Source organism: Epinephelus fuscoguttatus, linkage group LG5, assembly GCF_011397635.1.
Source record: "Epinephelus fuscoguttatus linkage group LG5, E.fuscoguttatus.final_Chr_v1".
Taxonomy (NCBI): Eukaryota; Metazoa; Chordata; class Actinopteri; order Perciformes; family Serranidae; genus Epinephelus; species Epinephelus fuscoguttatus.
Genome location: NC_064756.1, coordinates 20,381,311 through 20,404,927, shown reverse-complemented (window position 1 = coordinate 20,404,927; position 23,617 = coordinate 20,381,311). Strand labels below are relative to the sequence as shown.

The 23,617-nt window shown below is 42.2% G+C and overlaps 1 protein-coding gene across 2 annotated transcripts; it reads right to left on the bottom strand.

Moving 5' to 3' along the window:
• Positions 1-341: 341 nt before the first annotated feature.
• mnta (MAX network transcriptional repressor a) lies at positions 342-22,860 on the bottom strand. 2 transcript variants are annotated; one of them, XM_049576176.1, is made up of 6 exons: positions 22,091-22,860; positions 15,141-15,726; positions 14,775-14,816; positions 13,391-13,502; positions 4,490-4,682; positions 343-3,952 (listed from the first exon to the last, which is right to left on the bottom strand). In XM_049576176.1, the coding sequence occupies exons 1-6, from the start codon at positions 22,161-22,163 to the stop codon at positions 3,129-3,131; spliced, it is 1,830 nt and encodes a 609-aa protein (XP_049432133.1). In that variant the 5' UTR covers positions 22,164-22,860; the 3' UTR covers positions 343-3,128. The 2 variants fall into 2 exon arrangements, with proteins under 2 accessions (XP_049432135.1, XP_049432133.1); XM_049576178.1 differs by lacking the exon at positions 14,775-14,816 and having other exon boundaries at positions 342-3,952.
• Between the last annotated feature and the right edge of the window lie 757 nt (positions 22,861-23,617).

Sequence of the window (23,617 nt, the reverse complement as noted above, 5' to 3'; positions counted from 1 at the left end):
ATTGTAACTTTGACACTCATGAACACATACTATGACTTTTCATTATTTATTTAATCACATACAAAAATAAAAGCTGAACTATGAGATCCAGCAGCTCAGGACTTTAGACAGCTGCTTATAGAGCCTGAGGTTTTGAGTTTGATCCTGATTAAGGGCTAGTAAACTGAAAAAAATGTCCATCCCAGTTTCCCAAATGATTGAGCAAGCAAATAATTGCCTGATTAATTTATCATACTCATCAGTTGCAGCCATAAAATAGTCTTTGTATTGCTGATATACAACATAAAAAACATACTTGCTTATGAACAAAAAAGCAGCATCAGACATTTGTAAACATAATACAATTTATTAACTATCTTTTTTTTTTATAAACTTTTCATTTTACATATTTCCCCAGCTTTTTACATTATACAGTTAGATCTAAATGCAGCCCAACATTTACAGGCTATATACAACTTAAACTTTCTCCATAGGGAAAACACACAAGTATATTGTTGCTTCTTCAAGTATCTGAATCCCTGTTCATTTTTACACATTTTGTTTTGCTACAATATGATCTCAAAATGCATTTGTTCGGGACCATTTGCATAAAATATGAGGGTGAAAATAGCATTACTTTTATCTTCGCAATTAATTAGTTAAAAACAAACTAAGATTCCCTGCTTTAATCATATTGCATCAGAACAAAATTGAAAACAGTTGCTGGGTGAATACTTTACAGAGAGACCAAATGGGATATCAACGTGAGAAGAGGTCTGTGCAGTCGTCACGCCCTGATATACAGCACTGTACATGGTCCCAGAAAAAAAAAAAATCAACTATATCACCAAATTTACACTGAACAGAGGTTATTCTCCAGATGAAACAAGCAACGGTAAATCTTAAAATACAAAATCAGTTGTACATGTTACACTTTACATACACGTGATACTTTCATAAAGTAAATCGCATTTTTCTTGAAAGAAAGAAAAGGGCTTAAATTCAGATGAGTGCACTACTCAATGTCCTTTCACAAATCAGTACATTCAGATTAAATAAGGAGAGCACAGCATGTTGCTGTTTTAGCAAGTGCTACGCTAAACTGCTGCTCATTGAGACTAATAGAAATTTTCACAGTGCTAGCTTTGAAAATGATAGTCAGGATAGTCTTAAAAAAATGATTGGGTTTATGCCAGCTGTTGAAATCACTTTATACCGATCCCAACCCAAAGTCATGGATGACAAGGCTTCAACTCTGAACCAATAAATGTGACATTCCTCCTGTAACTGTTTGAGGTCTGCAAAGCAACACTCCTCGCTTTCAAGATTATCACTAATTAACACAGTCATGTCATGCATTCACAGCATGCAAACACACATCCTACTACCATTTGCCCTGCAAGACAGCATAGACACACTTTACTACACTTTATGGACCTTTATGTATTCACATTCAAAACCTCTCAACGCTCAGCTCCCTCTTCTTGTAGCATTGAGTTTGTAACTAAACGTTAAGTGTTTAACACACCATTGTTTGTGGTAGATTTAGGGGCCATGTAAAACTGATTCCATTTGGCAAGGATATTTTAAAATATATGTGACTGCATCCTAAAACTAAGACTTGTGCTCAGTGAACGGTTGCTAGTATGTCTGAAAGACAAATACTAGAGATAAGTAACAATTTGAGTCCAACACTGAAAGTCAAACCCTGACAACTGCTTATTCTTTTACTGTAAGGGAACAGTGTGTAAGAGTTAGAGGGATGTAGTGGCATCTAGCTGTGAGGATTGCAGATAGCTACCATCTTATACTTCTCCCGGTTAGAATTCCTTCAATATTCATTGTTCAGGAAGTTTTTAGCAGGAGCTGAATTATCCACAGAGGTCTCTTTCTCACACCAGACCACATGATACGTCACAAATCAGTGTTTCTCATACACTGATTGGCATGTCGGAGACAGACCACTGCTCACCTATTTCCTCTGATAACTTAAAACCTAGACATTCAGAAACAAATGGACACCTTTTGAATAAAGCAGTTTCACATTAAAAAATCTGTGTTTTTCCGCTGCTCTTGTCGTGAAGGGGCTGCTAACTACTAAACTAAGTGAATGGCTCTATCTAGAGCCAGTGTTTGGTTTGTCTGTTCTGGGTTACTGTAGAAACACGGCAGTGCAACATGTCCATCTCTGTGGATAAGGACCTGCTCCCAATGTAGATATAAATGGCCTATTCTAAGGTAAAAGAAACACAACTATTATTATTTTTAGGTGATTTGGACTTAAGCAAACATACTTATTATATTATTCTCCATATCTGCCAATGCATCCCCCTAAATCCTACACACTGCACTGGACCTTTAAGTGGCCATTGTTTGAATGACATCCTCAGCATCATACCAGGGAGTAGTACTACATTGAACACAATCTGCCAGCAGGGGGGGCAATTGCTGTATATACCATCACTGAGGACTGCAGCTCCTGATCTGGAGCTTTAGTTCAGCCCATGATTTTGCTCCAGCCCTGCAGCATGTGCCTCTGCTGGAGAGGAGGAGCTCCTCTAAATCACATTCCCAATGTGGTGGTTATGGCGCGTTGAGCACTCTGATCCTACACTGTCACAGCAGTCAAAACCCAATGTAGCCTCTCAAGTACATGATCAACTACTGGTTAATCCACAGCAGTCACAGTGATAACGGAGAGTCTGACCACCACCTAGTAACGACATGAACACTGTAAGAGGGGGCTGACACGGACACTGTGCTGGCATTTCCCAAGATGAAGCTGTTTGTGTAAAGCTCATATGAAAATGACTACTGCTCCTCTATCTGTAACAATGGATGAGAAGTAAGGGGCTGCCCAGCGTATACTGTCACACATACACAACATGATGACTATTGACCATATCCTAAATTCAGGATCGAAATTTCAGGACACTGCTGGACTGGTAATAAGAGTTCTTTTTGTAGGAATGTTCCCCTCTTGATATCAGCTGTAATGCTTCTGAATGATAGTGACTCTCTGTGGATCAGCCAGGTGTCCACCTGCTCACCCTGGCTGTGGACTTGTCAGTGGCCTGATCTGAGGCCTGTGGTTCTCCCCTATCGAGGGGCGTCTCTGTCTCCCGGTTCGGTGGTCCTGTCGGCAGTGTTCAGGCCAGCTTCAGAGTGCTGATGGGGAAGGAGGGCATGGTCACCATTGCCACAGGGTTGAGCACCGTCTGACCCACCAGCTGTGGGTGGTGGGTCACCATTTGCGTGCTCACTGCTGTCTGCTTGCCAACGATGGTGGCAGCTGGTTGGCTCGTCGCGGTGCCGTTCATGTGAGGGTGGGTGTGGTTCAGGGTGTGGGTGATATGGCCGACCACAGCCGACTGTGTGACAGCCACCGGTTGGGGGTAAAGGGCAGGTAGATGCTGGCTCAGGTGAGCCACAGGGTGCACGGTGATGTGGCCGATGGGTTGGTGGCCGGGGGCTAACTGGACAGTGCTGGTGGTGGTGGTGGAGGGAGCTAGGTGGGCAATATGTTTGGGCCCACCGCCTTGGATGACGTGATTGACTGCTTGGATGACTGAGGGATGGGACACTGAAGCGTGAGCAATGACTGTGGGGTGTAGGCTGGACGCGGTCACCATCTGTGTCTGGGTGGGGATCAAAGGCTGACTGGGGGTGGTGGGAGTGCTGGAGGTCGTGAGTGTAGGTGGGGCTGCGGGCTTGGACACTGGCTGCGGAGGAGTTGCTGCCAGAGGCTGGAGCTGAGGCTGGTGCAGAGGGACTTTGTGCTGGATGGAGATGTGTTGGGTAATAAAAGAGGTAGTGGTGGGTGTGGTGGGTGTTAGGGTCGGGTTCGGGGTCTGAGTGGGTGTTGCAGTCTTGTGCAGCTCAGGTTTCATGGTTTGAGGCACGGAGGGTAAGGCAGGCTGTGCTCTCTGCTGAGTCTCATCTTCCAGGTCGTCGTCCATAATGTCTTCACCTTCTGCAACAGATGAAAAAATTAACTCAGTAGTATCATTTCTGTAGTATTTAATTTTACTATTTCCTAAATCTAAAAGGTATACTATGAAGGACTGTGAGTTATTGTTTGTAAACAGTATCGCAAACGAAAGCGAAAGCAAAAGTAAAACCTGGCTTAATGCCTCACTATATTTTTGTTTTTTCAGCTCTGTATCTTGTAAATGTGCTCTGTTTATGGTCTGCTACCTTTTCATAAAGTCCAGACCTCAACTGAACACTGTGGGGTACACACCCATAACCTCAACTCAACTCAAGTATATAAAATCAAAAATAAAAATAAGAAAATACTGGCAAAGGCAGAGTCTCTGCAGAAAAATACACCACTATACTCCTAGTGGGTCATAAGTGATGATCGAGAGGGATTGTTTTTTTTTTTTTATTATTAATATGGGAAATATTATATACAACCATATTGGAAAATCCACATAGTTTATCTTTATTATTTACACAGAGGCATCCCAGTGGGTCTCCAGTAATCTGACCCTGACTGTCAGCCTACCTGAGGCAGTGGAGGTGGAGGCCTGGTCCTCCTCTGGCTGCACTGTCTGTCGGAGGACGCGGTCGATCTCAATCACATCCATCCACTGGCTCAGATCGTTCTTCAGCTCTGCTAATCGCTGCTGCGTGGCGATCTTCTCTCTGGCCAGTCGCTCCATGTCATGCTCGTACTCCTTCTCTTTCCGCTTCAACGTCTAGAAGGAGAAAGAAGAAGATGATAGTGAAACTCGTCAATAGGTTCTAAAATCATGAAGTGAGTGACTCCGTGATGGCCTGAGCTGCCACCAGTAAATGTACATGCTGTTATCAGTTTATTAGGCTGGCAATAATCCGATACAGCAGTAACAATATAAATCCTTCATTTGTGAAGCTTTGCTTTTGTTGACACTATGTCAGAGAGGCGTGGATTTAACTCCATATTCATGTCTGAGGCCTTAGTTGATAGTTTTGTATCTGCCTATGATATACTGACTTATATACCCTTATGTAATGGGAGTTGTTAGTGGAGTCTGACGCCCAATTAGAGGCACTTTTTACTATAATGAAATTAATTACTTGCTTCCACTTACTACAACAAAGATACAGTTTGTTGCGAGGATACTGAATTAGTTTCACAATGCTCTTCATTTGCTGAAAATGTGGTGGAAAGTCATTAAGTACATTTGCTCAAGCACTGCACATAAGCACAGTTTAGAGGCACTTGTACTTTACTTAAGTATTTCCAGTTTATGCTACTTTATCACAAGTCATGGTTTAAGTTCGGGAGCAGGTCTTGAAAATCAGAACTGCACAGGACTCTGAATCAGATCAGTAATGCAAAACAAAACATAAACAAAACATAGACAGTTCAAGGTTAAGCCACTTCAGCCACTAAAGGAGCACGAAGACTGTGCCATTAATTCATGTATAATCATGTAAATCAGGCCTCCGATAAAAACCAGCCAATTCCTAGAAAATGTCCAACACCTTTAGGAAAAGGTGTCCGCTGATTAAAAAATAAAACACAGCACACCAATAAACCTTGACAGAAAACCTGCATTTATGCCCCTGCTGTCTTTACTACTGATTAATGAGGAATTAGTCTGAGAAATAATTATTTAAAAATAAACCTGCTGTGACCTGAGCCTGTGTGCAGGGAGCAAAATAACAGAGCCACAGAAGCACAAGGGAAGGAGGAGGTGGAGGAGGGAAGAAGGGAGGAGACGAGTATGGAAAGTAGGAGGTGCTTCCAGGCAGTGGCTCTCGGTGACCCAATTTCCCTTAACCTGTCAGCTGACACAGGCAAAACCAAACAAACTGAGCTGGACTTCCCCCGTACACAGCAACAGCAGGAAGAGTTTAAAAACTATAACAAGCTTCACGCTGAGTAAGAATAACGCACATGTACAAATAAATATTCAGCAACATATAAACTAATTCCTCAGTTATTCCTAAATAAATATCTGCTGTTAATACAGACAGGACAGATTTATTCTGTCGGGGGATTAGTGTTTTCAAATTAAACACTTGATATAATTCACGTTGAGCTCAGCCTGGTCAAAGTATCAGACACAGACCCTGGCCCTGGTGGGAGAGGCTCAGGGAAATGACAGTGTGTGAAATCTGTAACCAGCAACCTGATGACTCAGGATCATAAAGCCATTTCCCCAAAGGGTGGACTTCCTGTTAGTGCTCATGCCACCGTGTATGTGTGAGTGTGAGGGTACAGCACATGTGCAGGTGATCTTGTGTGTGAGGGCCGGATTGAGAAAAGGGCATCTGCGTGTGTTGTGTTGGGCCAATTGTGGCTGTATGCAGACCGAGTGTGGTCTTTGCGTGTGCATCTACAGCACAATATACATAAATAGCAAAGGGGGACAAAAGGCGGGCCTTGTGTAATTCAGCACCTGTCTCCAGTCCTTATCCAGGATTAGAAATGCACGGGCCAAGCGGTCTGTGCTTGGACTACATCCCATCGTGGGGTGTTTTCGGTCACATAAACACACACAAATACAAACTCAGAAGAAGTCCTGTTCACATATTGACAAGAACATAATTAAAAACCAATTTAATCTATACAAACAAGCTGTTTATTTTGGATTAAAAGTAAAGAATTGCACTTTAAATTATAGGCCGGCACTGTTACATACTGAGCAGGATGTTTTACAGTTGAAAACTTTAAGGCCTTACACACCACCAAGTCCGTATTTTTCATCTGAAATTGTCGCATGTATAAAATGAATACCTCCTGTTGTGTCGGTCACATTTACAGACCGACTCTGAAACTTTCATCCAATTTTTAGAACAGGGTAGATTTTCTGCATTTTTCGCATCCGTCAAAGAGAGTTTGACCAAGACGCAGTGAAAAGACAAACATCCACATCATGAGAGAGTAACAGGGAGCACAATATCATTTCATAACTGAGACAGCCTTCTTACAAAGAGTCAGCTAATAACATTCAGGTGGATGATGATGACTACAAGGAGGATGTCAAAGAGGTCAGAGAGAGAAAGACTGTCTTAGCCCCTTCAGATAGCCGCGGCGTCAAATGCACAAATGCACAAATGACAAACATGACACACACTGCCGCCTGCTTTGTATCTCAGTCCTTGTGAAAAAAAGGTCGAGTGCTTGTGGAGAACCATAAGAAACAACCAAAGTATTGTATCATTCCTCACTCACACACACTGGTATTCAGACAATAAAGTTGTTGTATTTTAATTGAAGCACAGAGCGCAGGACATATCAAATACTCCACTGATGAGTAACGTGTGTTAATCCTTACCATCATGAACATCTGGACACACAGATGTGTATCTCAACAGCCACTCTCTGTTGAAAAGAGCTGATAATATCGGTACTTCAGTCTCGACGCATTAACAGTATCCTCTGTCTCATCACACGGTGTACTGAAATGCCCCCATCTTTGGTTGTCATGGAAACAGATGAAAACCCTCATAAGGTTTCCTCGGTAACCTAAAAGACCATGCACACCTTCATATGCGAAAGGTGCCATTTAGTTTTCCCCTGACTTTGTTTAAATGTATAAAGACGTCTTATTCCCCTGGGTGTAAAAAGGTGCACGGATAACAGATTCTCACACACAGCATCTTTATTAAAGAGACTGTCAGCAGGGCAGATTGAAATGGTATTAAGGGCATACAAAATATGTGACACGTGGACCAAAAAGGGCTGGCTGCCTCCCTCTTACACTCAACTATTAGCAGGCAGCTTTATGTGAGCGGCGCCACAACTGTGCATGCCACAAACTATGACTCATGGAGAGAGAAACGCTCCACAAACACCGAGACCCACTGAACTCTCTCTGTTACAGTGCTGATGAAGGACTGAGCAAACACTGTGCTCGCCTCTTTAGACATAGGCAGTCTGAGATTAACTGTGTAAACCTGAAAACCTAGTCTGTCGCAGATGGATCCTGCAAGACTTTATCACCCTGTTAATCATGTTACCAGGTTGGTAGGACACAAGGTGCCAAGTACCTTTTGTCTCTTTGCACATGGCCGCACCCCTGAGCCTCCCAACTTCCTCCGACCAGAGAAGACAAGGCCCCACCTCGACCTTGTTTGCGTGTGAAAATCTAGATCAGTACAGGGATAGGCTGCATTATGTGTGTGTGTGTGTGTGTGTGTGTGTGTGTGTGTGTGTGTGTATAAGGTAAACACTGCTCAAGCGCTGTCACAAGCAATGCGAGTGCTGAGCACATGGCCCCACAGAGAACAGGAGAGGGAGGGCAGCAGATAGCGGGGGATTGAAAGAGAGCAATACAAGCTGTACTCACTGACTCACTTTTGCAGCAGACGGCACAAGGCTGGGTTTTCTTAAAGGGCCAGGAGCACAGGAGGCCACGTTGCAGACACGCTGCTTGGCCTGGATGACTGATCAGGCCTCTGCACGGAGGTCTTGTGACAGTGTGGTAACCATAAACCTTTGTCTCTCTGTGCCTTCGAGGCGTAACAGAGAACTTCACGTGGTGCCTTGCTTTAACAAGAAAAGGCCTAACTGTTAAAAAAATCCTACTTTTGCACACCACTCCTTGTGTACAAGCCTGTGCTGGTCATAACTGACCTAATTACCTCATCGTGGCTAAGGACCAGTCAACAGTCTAGACCATGCTCCAGTGCAGTCCAAAAGTGCTGTGAGACCACAAATCTGCAGTATGTATCTGTGTTGTTGCACATTCTTATCGTATTAAACTGGGCAGATATTTCAATTCTTTCCCCAGAAAGAGATAGATATGCACACTTCTGTGCCACAGAAATGAAATGTTGAATTTCACTGCAGTCTTGACTCAAACCGTAAAAGCAAAACCGAGTGACTCCCTGAGACTTTCACAAAGACGAAGCAGAGACCTTAAAAAACCTTGAAATATTGAAGAACAGTGACCTCGATTGCCGAGGAAGACTGATTATTTTTAATGTACAGGGCTGCATGAATAATAAATGTCAAAGCAATCAGTGCTTTGTTTCAAGGTAAGGCTTCATAGGAAATGTGCCATTACGTGCACAAATAAATGTAATTTACCTACAATGCTAAATATTAAAGCACATGACTTCCTCCACCTCCATGCACCACCAGATGGCACAAAATGTTTCAAACTGGCATTTGGGGACAAGCAGTGGAGGAACAAGTTCAGTCAGCTCTGAGGAGGAAATGAAGCGCGAGCGGAGTAAACCGAGCCCTGTGTTTACCGCTCCATGTTCCCTCCCTGCTGCTGGCAGCTAAGCCTGGTGGTACGGCAAGTCCTGCCTGTTGCAGTGCTGGGCGGGGGCCCAGCACGGGGGGGTGACGTCACGCGGCTCAGGCTAGCCATGTGCTTGCTGCTCATGTGGCCTTAAAAGCTCAGGGAGGCAGGATGGAGGGAGGAAGGGAGGGGGAGTAGAGAGGAGGAGCTCTAATGCATCAGGGCTTATTTTACAGCCTCGGCTTTCGCAGCACCACTACAGGCTCAGGGGAAAGCCTTTGGGAACAAGATGTAACACATGTAAAGTAAAAACCCCCAGCAGCTTTATTATAAAAACACAATTACCGAAAAGCAAGCTATTTGCATGTGAGGTTTCTGGTCAGTAAGTTGCTGAGTCATTTGGACCTGAGCTGAAACCCAGAAGTGAAACTTGAACTACATAGCTGTTGGTCAAGCCAGTGGCTTTCTGTGGAGAACTGATAAAACTACTGTGCCTGCACTTATTTCCTTAGTTATCACTTGAGATAAAAGCAATGTAAATCAGATGAAATGTGATACTGAGCCTAAAGCCTCTTATTGAAACCTCTCCTGAGCTCAGTGTTTTGTGTGCAGGCTGCTTTTCTGCTGTCAACCCAGAGGAGGGCAAGGACAGGGGCGGGGAGGGGGGTGTATGCAGGCAGGACATGCATCTGCACCACCCATGTCAAGATGACAGTGTGTACACGTGTTCTGTTTTGGCCTTTCGTCACCTTAAGTTCCCTGTTTTACTCCACCCCTCCAAAACAAAACATCACCAGCCATGCCAGTGAAAAAGCCATCCCAGGACAAAGACGTATACACGAGAAGACTAAAGCAGCTAAACTGTTCCGACCTCTAAGAGATAAACTGTTAAATCACCAGGTTTGTTAAAAAGGACCTGTCACTGCTAAGAAAACTGTTTTATTGGGATGTAACTTTAATGTGTATGCCTCGCCTCGCTCGACATGATGAGGCTGTTACAGTTGACATTTCTGCAGAAAATGGGATCAGCTGTGGCATTTTTCCCTCTTCAGTCTATTTGCTTTAAACACGTCCCGTGTCCAGCTCAGCTGTTGTTAGGAGGGAAAGAAAGCCAGGTCAGTCTGCCAGTCGAACACAACACTCTTAGCACCGTGTTGCTTAATCACACAGAGAGGGGGCAGAAGGAGGGAGACTGGGTGACGAGCTCTGCACCCACGCTGTCCTAGTTTCCCTCCATATCTACGCACAGGGAGGAATAACCAGATTGCTGCCTCTCAGAGCATCAAATCAGCAGCACACTGTCCTCTGCAAAATTTACATGAGTAAACCCGCAGCGCAGTTATATAATAATCAGAAATATGAATTAGATCTTTTCACGAGATACCGTAAAAGAGCATGTAACTGAGAAGGGCTTTCAATGTGCACACCAAATTGCAGACATCTCGAGACAAGTGTAAATGCAATAAAAACTGTTCTACTACTTCACATAAAAATCTAATAAGCACTGTGCACCTGGATCATATAAGCATAATAATTAGAGCACCAATACACACAACATGACAGCCAAGCTTAAATTACAACAGCTCATGCAAACTTGGGCCCATGGATGAGCTTGTGTTTCAGATTTAAAGCTGCCACCCTGCTGTGTCTATCTATAGGAGGAGGGGAAAAACTGACCCACAGTAAACACCATAACACACTCAACAGCACAGTCAGTCCGAAAGAGTTAAACTAGACCAGTGGTGGACCTTTGCACCACCTGTTTATAGCCAGAATACTCTCATAGTGAGGGCCTGCTCCAAACACATGGTGAGTCATTGTGGACATGGCACTTATACTTAATATTAAACACAGAGACGCCGAAAAACAAATGAAGCGTGAGAGATTACTCAGTAAAACTGGGTCCAAACAGAGGAAGACAGAAGGGCATGACTGAAACTCTGAGTGATAAGTAGGAAACAATGCTGTGGCAGGAAGAAGGTTTTCAACAGGCCTCAAACTTATTTAGTCACACTATTGGTATGTTTATTAGGTACAGACAGAGACGACCCAACATCACTAATCTTGTACTCTGTGTCCTTTCAAATCAATTTCATCCCTGAAAAAAATCACAGCAAGTGTTTCTCCATCAACAAGGAATGTCTGAGAAAAGCAGGACAACATTATATAAACCATCATGCTTTGTTTGCCTCCCTTCTTAAACAAATGTCCCTCTTCTTGTACCCGAGACTCTGGCTCATACTGCAGCATGCTTTTAAAACAGTGGGTGCTAATAAACGTGTACAAACAAGTCGTAGCAAGATTCACAAACATGTAGTGAATGCAGTATACAAGCTGGAGCTTAGAGGCTGATAATAAGTGCTCAGTCAGCTGCTAGAATATTTTATTTAAAGGCTCTATATATGAGAGTTTGAACATTATTACAGCAGCAGACCACTATTAGCTTTGAAAAATGAGGCAGAGTGATGGCGCCCTGAGCAGAGAATGAAGTCATGCTCCCTCAGAGCTTCTCTGTTCTTTGTTTTGGGAGCCGGGCCGGCTGCGCGTGCATGTTGGTCCCTTCCTTAATGTCCCAAGAGCTAGCTAATCACTGTTGCTCTGTACTGCACTCATTCGGGGTTACCACCATCATTACGGTCATTATTTACTCTCTGTAGAAAGTAATTCATTACACTACTACATTACTTTTGTGTTACTCCACAGCATTGCCTGAGATGCATGGTAACGTAGCTAGCTAAAATATAACGCTAAACCTTACACATGCCCACATATCAGCACAAAACAAGAATCAGAGAATCATGACGACACAGCATTATCTATAAATGCCTCAAAATAAAACTATTCCTATTCCTAACACTAGATGATGAAAGACTTAAATGGAAAAAAAACATATTTAAGTGCATATAAATGGCATTTAACAGGCCAGACACCTTCATTCTAACTCATTCTAGTGCTGCCTCACTAAACCATGGCTTTTTAGCAGACACATCCATCTTGTCTGACATGTTTATCATTTAAGCAGCAGTTATATATCATGAGGAGGACAACCTCAACCTGTTACTCCTCAGAGTCACCATAAGACTGCCCCGAAGCGCCTCTACAAGGGTGCACTGGGCGGCTTTGCTGTTGTCAGCACTTTAAATCATTTTTTTCTCTCCTCCCATTATGCAGATAACTTATTTTACTTACGCAAGTAAAAACATAACCATTAGGAAACAAGCTCACCTTGTCCGACTACTCAGTAACTGTAATGTGATTACTAAATTTATAAACAGTGCCGTATTTTACAGCATTACAGACAAATGTAATGTGATTACAGTAATGCAACTGGTTACCACTGATAACGCCATCCAGACCCACAGTGATGGGACAATTTTGTTGTGGAAGTGTAAAGCCCACCGTCTGGTTAGCCTCAGGTTAACATTATGAGTTCTGTTACCATTAGCCCTTTTATATAGGACTTGTGCAAATTTGCAGGAAAGCCCAATCAGTGTTTTTTCAGCATTGGCAGTATAAAAATAAAATTGGGGAGGGTGGAAATTTGCCACAAACCTACTTTTGTTTAAGAATACGCCTTTTTCGGGGCAATGGGGGGCGTGAGCAAGTAACAAAACGTGTAGCTCAGCATGTGATGTAAACAGTGACGTGGGAGGGAAGCTGCGGCTAGTCAGGTGGTACTAGTCAGACAGCGATTCTCTCGTAAGTTGGCCCATTCCTCACCGTCCCCGTCATCTGACGATTAATGGCCTGCTATCAGCTGTTTCCTGTTTATCCACCGCCAGTGGCTCGCACGTGCGGTGTCATCAAGAGCTCCTCCCACAAGTCTCCAACAGCCCCTCCCATTGTAGAGGGCCACCTCGGTCTGTTTAAACTTAAAGGGTTCCGCCAATATGACTACCCTACGAGGCGGAAAATTGGGCGCCTCGGATCAACTCGCCTTTCCGCCTCCGTGTGTATTAACGCTCGCAGCTGGCCGGCAAATCGGCCCAACATTCACGGAAAATCTGGCAGTGTAAAAGGGGCTGTTGTTAGCATGGCTAGCACTGCAAATACCACCTCCATGTTTGCTTGTGACATCAGAGGTGAGAGCTGTGTGCAGGCAATTCAGGCCAAGCACGTTTTTACCATGGATACAATGAAGGTCTGGCATTGATACAGTAGTAGTTGTTTAGCTATGGGCCTTTGCTGAACGCACAACAAACAAACTAGACTTGTCTTACCTGGATGTATCTCAGCGCACTTCTCAGCACGCTCAGATTGGAGGTCTTCTTCTCATCTATGTTGGGGATGTTCTTTTTCAGCGTCTCAAAGCACTCCTTCAAGTGTGCTCGTCTGACAGACACAAAACACAGAGAGGGGATTTGAGACGGCAGGAATGGTAAAGCCACACTTGGCTTAATTTTAGCACCAGATGAATACCACAACAACATTTTCAATTTGTGTTCGTGACCAAAACAAAGATCAGGCTTAGCATTAAATTAAACAGCTACAAATAAACAAAGGCATCAGTCAGTTTCAGAGGAAACATAGTAGGTGCTTCTCAAAGTCAAAGAGGGATATTAAACGGCTGCATTTCGAAGACCCTACATTATCGAATGTCACTGAAGGACTATTCCAGGGTCTAGAACAACTTAACCAACCAAGAAGCGAGTCCTTTGTTCAGGGAATTCTCATGAATTTGGAGTGTATCCTCAATCCTATGCGCACTTTTCATTGGTCCTGTCCCCTGATTTGGAGACAAGGAAAATGTGCTAGTAAACTTTAAGTTATTACACCTCAGCAGTTAATGAAAATCTGTTTCGGAGAAAATCTCAGGCAAGAAATGGGCATTCCAGTTACTGAATCTTCACTCAGATCTGAAGACCCAATTTAAAAATCTGCTCTGACTTTCGTAAGGCGAGAGCACTGATGCATTGCCAGTTCTTGGCCGTGCTTGTTTTTTAAAAATGGCGACGAGCGAAATGGCAGCAGGCTTGTATCTTCAATCAATCAATCAATCAATTTTATTTATAAAGCCCAATATCACAAATCACAATTTGCCTCACAGGGCTTTACAGCATACAACATCCCTCTGTCTTTTGGACCCTCACAGCGGATAAGGAAAAACTCCCCCCAAAAAAAACCCTTTAACTTAATTAGTTGCCATCGTAAATGTCTTCCATCAAAGTAAAGGAAAATGTGTTTCTGTCAGTATTAATTGCTATTAAGAATGAATGGAAATTCCCCACAATCAACTTCCTGTGAATGTTTTTTAGAGTGACTGTGATAATATTGTGTATCGTCCCATCCCTAGTCTGGAGCACAGCTGGCAATGCAGCATCCATTTCTTCCACTGTTTTTGACAGTGTAGCTTGGAATTGAAGTTGGGACCTTTTCAATGACCCACACCTGTACACTCACTTCACTGTTCCATTACGTGTTCTGCAAATGCTCGAAGCAATTCTTGCCGATTTGGAAGGACCCGTCCTACTAGGGAACCACACTTGACTTTGAGAAGCACCCACTGTGTAGTCAGTACACTAGCATTCAAATGTAACATTAAAAAATAACCTCTGGTCGCTCTCACTCTCTAAGGAGGCCCTATGGTAGACAGGTTGAACCCACCTGTTTTTCTCAAGCTTGTTATGCACTTCTCTTGTGCCTGCCCTGTAAGAGCACAGATGAGAGCACAGTAAGAATTTGGTGTTTAAAGGGCAATGTGACAAGAATAATCAAAATCAACCAAAGTTTGTGTTGCTAGCAGATAGCTTAGTGAGGTCTTGGAGGTGAAAAATCAACAATGCAACAGCTTCACAAAGGCTAAATTTTGCTCTTTAACTTTTAAGGTTTCAGGAGGCTACAGGTCAAAAGTACTTCTATATGTTTCACATTATATAGACTGATACATTGGTTGGCAAATATTAAAAGGTCAATGAGAAAGAATACTCAGTTTGTATCTAAATTATAATGTAAACAAGTTATTAGACGCACCCTCCAGGCCTCTTCTTGTCTAGCTGGCGGCCGTCATCAGGAGGACTCCCCCGGCTGACAGGGCCGTTCTGTAGAGGAGCCTGCTGGAGCACAGGGCCTGACTGAGGGAGTAAGGCATGTTGCTGTGGGGGCGACACGATGGAACCAGGATACCGATGAACCAGCTGCTGGTGTGTCTGCTGCGGTAGTTTAGTGTTGTTAGTTTGGGTGACGAGCTGTGGGTGATGACTGTGGTTCTGTATCAGCTGCTTGTGGTTGGGGGTCAGGATAGATGTTGGTTGGTCGGGTTTGGGTTGTGGGGACCGCGGCAGAGTGGCGGCAGGTGGTGGAGCAGCTGGAGGGGAGAGCGTGGCAACGGGCAGGGTGGGTGAGCCTGTAGGGTTGGGTGTGACCACAGGGATGGGGATGACCGCGATGGGCATGGAGGGAGGAGGCAGAGAGGGTGGTATGGGTGCTGGGCGGCACTCAGGTCGCAGCTCCTCTGCTTTAGGAACATGGTTGATGTGGGTTGCGGAGTTATAGTTCACATCAGATTGCCTCTGCTCTGCCAACTGCTTCAGACGCTGCTTCTCCTTTAGTTCATCCTCTGTGAAAGAAACAAGGCAGGTTCAGAGAACAAATACCACAGTCTCCTCCTATACACTCCTCCTACACTTCAGGTGCTATAAATCACAGTACCACACCCAGCCCCCCAGCAAAGCAACTCAGCTCAGCTTCAAATTTTACCTAGTGGCCATTTGCGGTATTGCAGAAAAAAAAATCCCCTGTGGCCCGAGAGACCTTTCCATAAACACCACCATTATACAAGAGGCGCCTGTAAAACTATGAACAGGATACCTCGATCTGCAAACAAGGTCAATAATGACTGTTTCTATGATGAATTTTTGATCCATGGAAGTTTCAAATTTGTAAAACTATTGTAAAAACTTTCGCCAGGAGAGCAACTCCATTGGAATAAATTGACGCCATCGTGGTGTCCAGTATCTAGTAGTTGTTATACATCTATGACTACAGCAAATAACAATAATGACTATCCTTTGGTTTGTTAAATTATAGAGAAACAATCTATATTATAATATTCAGCAAAGTTTGTGGGAGAATATAAAACAGGCCTATTATCACTCGCAACTGGCGTAAATGGAAGATGAACCAATAACTGACTAAATATTTGATAAACCACTGAGAGGTACTTGTTGACTTGCCACACTCATCCTGACTGACCTGTTCCAGATTTAAAGTTACAGGTATTTCTGCAAGTAAAACTTTGAACTTCATTATGTAAAAGTCATGAAACATGACGTCAGGCTTCTGTTTATCAGTGCAGCAGTGATGCCAAATACATGATTACATGAAGATACGGACAAACATCTTACATCACCAGCAAAGAGTGTTCCAAGTCAAATAAAAACTTTTCTGTGCTTCTTTGTAACAGGATTTAATATATGTGTCTTTTACATTCACAAAATCCTGCCAAGCTTCAAGCGAACTCTGAAAAAAGGTTGTTGCTCTAATGGAGGTACATCTTGCTGTAATGTAAACCAAGTCACAGTCCAGTGACCAAACTGTGTTGGGAACGTGGGTATAAGTCTGCTCTCCATCTCTACTAACAAAGCCCTACACTGAGGGAGCCCTTATCATGTCAAGGGCAACACATGCTGCGTGTTGTGAGGAGTGTAATAAAGGCATCTTTAAGAAGCTGTTCCTGGAGATTACTTCTGAGTTAGCAACCCCACGCCAATGTAAAAAAAAAACAATCTACTTTGCCGACTTCAGACACCTTTGAAGAAATCACATCAAACATTGTGAAAAAGAAACTTGTTACACTCAAAAGAAAAATCCAACAGCAGAGAGCGAACCCATAAATGTGACAAATAATTGGACTTGTCTGGACACGCTTCAGAGAACGTGAGAGGCTTGTCAATATGTGTGATATTGCAGTATTTCTGTAATAAAAGAGGAGTTGGAATCAAAGGGTTTCATCAGCCTGATAGTGCTTTTCAATCACATTCGAGACACCCTCAACGTGATGTATGCATGCTGGAGAAAGAGGCTGCCGAGTTGCTATGGCAGCTGTGATGTTCACTGTTAGAGATGTCAAATACAAGTCATTAACGTAATTATGAAGTGGACCGGGGTCACTGCAGCTCTGCACACACTGGTCCCTTCGCTGCAGAACTAAAGTTTCGGTGGCAGACTTAATTACATCTAAGGGACGTTTTTTACTGGCCACTAAAAACCCCATAATATCAATGTAAAGGATTATAGCTTATAGATACACTGACCACCCCCTATGGACACAGTATCATCAGTTTTCGGAGTGCCAGTGGAACAATTCTCATCTATGCAGACTTGTAGGAGTGTAAGAAATATCAGTAGACTTGAATAACGCAACATTATGTTTTGTGAGACTGTATTGATTCTCTTTAATTAATAATTTACTTGCAAAGATTCATGGCAGTGGTTCAGTATGTGTTGTGTTAGACCCCCAACTGTTAAATAGCAGTGTTGACATCTATCCTCAGCCGTTTGACTCTTCTCCTCCAGTGTAACAACATATCGTTAGTGTGTTACAGGGACTGTGATCATAGCAAAGCCCACTGTTCTGAATGCATTAAAACGGCAATTCATATGGGTGATGGTCTTTATAAGTTTTCCTAATATTAAAAAAAAAATCACAATATATATTCTTGCTTACAGTACTGCAAAAAATCACAATATATTATATTGTAACCCCTGTATCGCGATTTTTGCCAATATACAGCCCTACTTGTGACTAGATCAAAGATCTAGTCACATAGTCCTATGACCATATATCAGTAAGCGCCTGCACCTCCTCACTACTCCACCTCTGTCCACAAGACATTTTCCAACTTTTTCTTTTTTTTTTTTTCCTCCTCTTCTCCCAGTTTGTGCTGTTGGCTTTGTTTTTTTCTACTCAAAATGCACTTCGCTCTACGTCACTTCCTCTCTTTGGTTCACTGGATAGTCTGTTTGCATTTCCCACTGTAAGCGAACCACACCAGGGCTCACTTGCAAGTGAACCGAGACCCCCAGTTTTCAAGCGGACCAGGGTTCACTCGTTTGGTCCGCACCAGAGTTCGAATGAGCATTCACACCACTCCAAACGAACCGAACTACTGTCCAAATAGCGCCAGTGTGAATGTATCCTTAAACTGCATTACTTGCAGCAAGGTGTACCTAATAATGTGGCAACTAAATGTACAATACTATGTCAGACACCAGACTCTGTATTCCACAGTAGGATTTAAAGCAGGTCGAATATTAGGATGTTCTCTAACATTTCCATCTTGAAAATTAAACCGATTGCTTTAGTACTTAGTGTTAGTCATTCGGGTTAGTGTGGTCAAAAATATTGATTTTCAGATATATATTGATTCAGATATTTCCAAGGGTTTCAATATTCATTTTCAGTTATCAACAAACTGATACCAGCTCTTGTTGTTAATGTTTACTACAGTTATTCTGCTGTTCTCTGCTGCTGACCAGGAAAGAAAAAGAAACTGTCATGTCATAGCCTTGTTACAACTTCCCCAATATCAGTTTCCCCCGTGGTATTGAAAACTGCATCAAAAACAATATTTTTCAAGATACTGAAGCTGGAAATTCCAGTATTGTGACAGAACTAGTGAGGCTTAACCTGTCAAAAAAAAAACAAAAAACTTTTCTATATGATGAATACTGCTTAATATTTTCCCATGCGTATAGTGAGTTCCCCACAATTTACAATCTTCCAAAATTGTATTTGACGAGCAGTTAAGAGTTCAAAGTTCAGGAACATTATACTTTCACAAACAAATCTTTCCACTAAGGCCTAGCTCAGCTATTACCAAAAAAGCTTTAAATTAAATGATATGTTACGCCAATACATAGCTGCATATTTATATATTGTTTTTTGTTCATATGAAAATATTTGGGACACTGATGCAACTTTCTAAACATGTCCTACTGTCATGAAAAAGAGGAAATTTCCAAGTGTAAATAGCTCATGAGAACAATTTGATGTTATCTTATTTAACCATACAGTGTGTCTTTGTTTGCTGTCGATGTACATGAATGTTTACTGAGAAATCCTCTCTTTGAAGTAGAAATAAGTAGAAAAGAACAAGATGTTCTTGTTAATGCACAAGCCAGCTTTCATAAGATGTTGAATGCCCCGTTATGAGAGACTGATCATTTAATATTGTGGTGCCAACACACACTAGGCTGAGGAGTGCCCTTTTCCGAGGGAACATTTATGAAGCACTCAGAAAAACAAGAGGATTTTCTATAGACATTATATAACTGCAGCACATAGAGAAACACTGGCCTACTTTTCTCCACACAGTGACCTGCTCTACAGTAGCAGGGAGGAAGGAGGCGGGAGGAGGAGGAGGGAGGAATCTGCTCTCCCAATGCAGCATGCCAGAGGAGCTGGGAGAGGGAAGCAGCAGGAGCTCTCACTCCGAAGCTTTCTGAGTATCACAAATGTCTCCATAATGCTGAAGGTGAAGAACTGCAGCCCTTTTCAGAATCTGAAAAGTTGCTTGCTGATAACATTCATGTAAAATGTCTATATCATCAGTTTAAAGTGTAAAGTGAGCTTGTTTGGTGCAACATGTCTGAGCTGCCGCGTTATCCTGTCGTTAGCGTATAGGGACAGCAATTTCATTAAATTCTGTGTCAATCTATTTTCAAGCCTGTAACAAAAGTACATATAGTTAAAATCAAATCTGCTGTCAGGGTCAAATCTGAAGTTACAAAAAAAGGTTACGGGTCAGTGTTTGCAGCTTTGCTTTCTAATGACTGGTCCATGAAATATAATCTTTACTTCCACTCTGAGGCGGGAACACGTTATAGAAATGCTTCTAATGGCAAAGTAGGGCAACTGAACAAGCAACTTATGACATACACAACTGGCAGTGTTTGCAGGTTACGGTCTGAGGGTGAAAGGGGTTTAATGGGTTTAATGGTTTTGAAAAACGCTTCATATGTGCTGTTAATACAGGTTGAAGAATATGTTCCACTGTCACAGTTGTGTCTGGTTAACTCACCTCAGCTTTCTTTTAATCAATGTGCTCACAAACTGAGACAACTTCAAAAATGAGGAAAAAGAAAATTGTAAGGGGCTAATTTTACTAACACTGGTTCTGTCTTATACTATGAGAATTTATGAAGGTAATAGTTATACACATTTCAGTAAGGGCAACATTAAGGAGTAGACTGAGACGTCAGTTGGGCCTGGACACCTGAGGATGCCGTCCTGAATGTTTTATGAATAACCGTGGACATTTTTAGACCCATTTAGGGTCTTGCTTTCAAAGGTAATTTTTCTTATTTATATTTTGAAACTGCTGTGCAGTGAACGTAAGATTTTTTTTCAGTGATTTTATTAATAAGCTCCATTTAAAGTGTATACAGAATCTGATCTCACTCTGATTTACAGTTGTTGCTTATAAACTAAAGAACAGGGTTAAAATTTGTTTAATTTTTACTAAATATTTGACACCAACCTGTTACATTTATCCTGACACGTAACATTAACACTTATTTGTTGCAACTGGTTGTTCTTCAAATTAATAATAAAATATTTTACATATCTTTATGATCTTTTGTCATATAGCCAAGAATGTCAATATTGTAAAACTATAATATTGTGATATCATTTCAAGGCCATATCTGAATTTATGTCACACTGCAACTGTTCGTGAAAACTGTAGGAGACAAAATAACAATAAAAAAGGGGGGTTCTCTTTGTGATATTTAATCAGCTATGACATGATTATTGTCATGCAACCATATGTATTCTGCGTAGTTTCCTGTTAGACATTAGCTGTAAAACTAGCGTACCATTAATGTATACCATTGTTGGTATGTAGTGTGGAACCGGGACACACTGCACTACTTGTATTTCTGGATAAACACACTCCAAATTTTGTTTGCAGACGTGTAGTGCATTTTTTTGGGAGAAGGTGGGCAGGGTTTTAACCAGACTGCATATAGTAGTGACTCATCTTCTTCATAAACAATCTTTGGGAGGGGTAGCCCAGCATGCACGTGGTAAAAAGGGCGGGGTCAGCCCCCCTGATGTGAACGTATGAAGGCGTGGTTGGTGGGTACACGTCATCGACAGACACCCAAAGCTCTCCACGAAAGACTGAAACCAGGGAGGTTTTTTTTTCTCACAACACACAAACAAACTGAAACATGCATGTACACGGGATTAAATAACTACAACTGTTTATATTATTGATTGTGGGGTGCAGATACATGTAGGGGAAGCCTGAAAGCCAGAGTCACTTGATCCCTGGCAGACGATGTCAAGTCATTATGTAAAACGAGCTTGGCATTCCCTGCGCCACCGCCCTTATTCCTGCATGTTTTGGTTATTTGACTTTAAATGTCTCGGAGCTGTGCGTGCAGAAATAAATACACTAACAAGCGGGAGCATAAAGGGAAATAATCTGATAACTTTACAGTAATGCTGATGTGCAGCCTGTCATTGTAACAACCCTGTCTATGCAGCAGGTTTCAATGCAGTCACCCCTGATACTGCAGCAGCCCTTGTATGTTTATTAGCTATTTTAGACAGCTACAATTTGTTGAGAGAGAGACACACTGTTAAACGACCCAATGCAAGAGGTGACTAAATTCTGCATGCGTTTGTAGCGTTATATTAACACGAATACGAAAGTAAAACTAAACTGTCAGTAACTGAAACGTGCTCCTCTCAGTAGTTAGTCATATTTTAATTTAAAAGGAACACATAGGTGATGTGCATACTGTATTTAGCTTGTGTATTGAGGTGATAAATCAGAAAATAAACAGGTTTGTCTTTTTCTCAGAGTAAAAATCCTACAGAGACACATTACACTGAATCGTTAAGTACTTTACAAACCATGTCTCATAGTTGGAAAAACCTAAACTGTATTTCTAATAAAATACCAACTTACCACGTGCTTTCTGTTGTTGCAGGGCTTGCAATTCCAAAAACTTGGCCGCTTCCAAAAGCGTTTCGATGCTCATGTCTGTCCACTTAGAGAGACTAAAGTTTATTTTCTTTTAACAAGAGAAAGGCGATAAAGCAAATGCGATATGCGCCCGAGTACTACAGGGGAGAGGTTCCCAGTCTAAAGCTGGAAAAAGGGTAACTGGATACCCCCTCGGTAGAAACTCTACCACTTACGTAGACGAGTTACAAACAAGATGGCGCTCAAAGTAGTAGGAACAAATAAGGTTTGTGAATCACGCACCGTTTGTAACCGCCCACAGACAGACACACTCCCTCCATTACATACTTACAGAGGACACGACAAAACACGGAAAATGTCCCCGGAGTGGATTAACGACGGTGTAATAAAGCTGCACTCATGAGCTGAGTCACGTCCAACAGGGCTGTCAAACTGGCGCCACAGTCACCTGACTGCTTATTAGAAAATATGTAACAAAATGTCGCCAAAAACAACTTGTTTAACATAGCTTTGTCTACGGTGGCTCTGACGGTCAAAAGTGAACATAATAAAACACGACATTTAGCAACCACTTTAGCTCAACAAGGGGGCAACTTTCCCTTACCTGTATCGCCCAACAGGTCTATTTTAGATTATTTAAAGGTTCAACTCAATCTCCATTTGTGTATTACTTGTTTAAAATCCTGATAACTAAAGTTTAGCGTACTTGTGGCCTGTTTCCGGCATACTGGCTCTCTACAGTGGTTCCAACGGCTCTTTTTAACAGTATAACGTTTCTTGCTATTCTGTTGCCAGGGCAACAACTTTGCCCCGTTCACTTCCGGTTAGCTGCTGCATTAGCAAACACTCCGAATTCCAAAATATTCCAGTCACATTCATAACGTTAAATGTGTGTTATAACGTTGTATGTGTGTTATAACTTTAAATGTGTGTCAGTGCAACAGTGACACATATAACTCGTATTGAAATGTAGTTCTCGTCGCCCAATGCCTGATGTAAGTTAAAAAACAAATAAACAAAAAAAGGTGAGACGTTCATAAACGTGTCCGTAATTTACAAGTAACCATGACTGCAGTAAACACATCTCACTGACCTCTCGTTCAACGGCCAATCAGCAGGAAGAACAACAAGGTATGGCGTCTGCACACATGGATACAAGGATTATGGTGATGTATCTCTCCCGCGTCCAAGCATCACAGAAGGTATCACAGGAATAATGTAGATAACTCTAATGTAGTCTTGAAAACAAAAGCTAGCCAATTAAATAAATAAACACACAAAACAATGAAAATACAGCAGTTTGAGTTATGGCCAATTTAACATTTGATAGGTGCTCATTCAGCAAAATGTGTACACATGGAATAAACAACCAAAATTAGAAGCACATAAGCAGTGGTGGAAAGTACCCAAGTAGCCTATATATACTCAGGTACTGTACTAACCTGAGTATAATTTTGAGGTACTTGTACTTTACAGTATTTCCCTCTGAAATGTAGTATTAAGTAGCAG

Excerpts from the sequence above, each read along its gene's own strand:
- mnta (XM_049576176.1), bottom strand. The coding sequence starts at position 22,163 with ATGAGCATCGAAACGCTTTTGGAAGCGGCCAAGTTTTTGGAATTGCAA. Across the intron at positions 13,503-14,774 it reads AACAAGCTTGAGAAAAACAG|ACGAGCACACTTGAAGGAGT; the intron begins GTGGGTTCAACC and ends TGTGTCTGTCAG. Across the intron at positions 3,953-4,489 it reads CTCCACCTCCACTGCCTCAG|AAGGTGAAGACATTATGGAC; the intron begins GTAGGCTGACAG and ends CATCTGTTGCAG.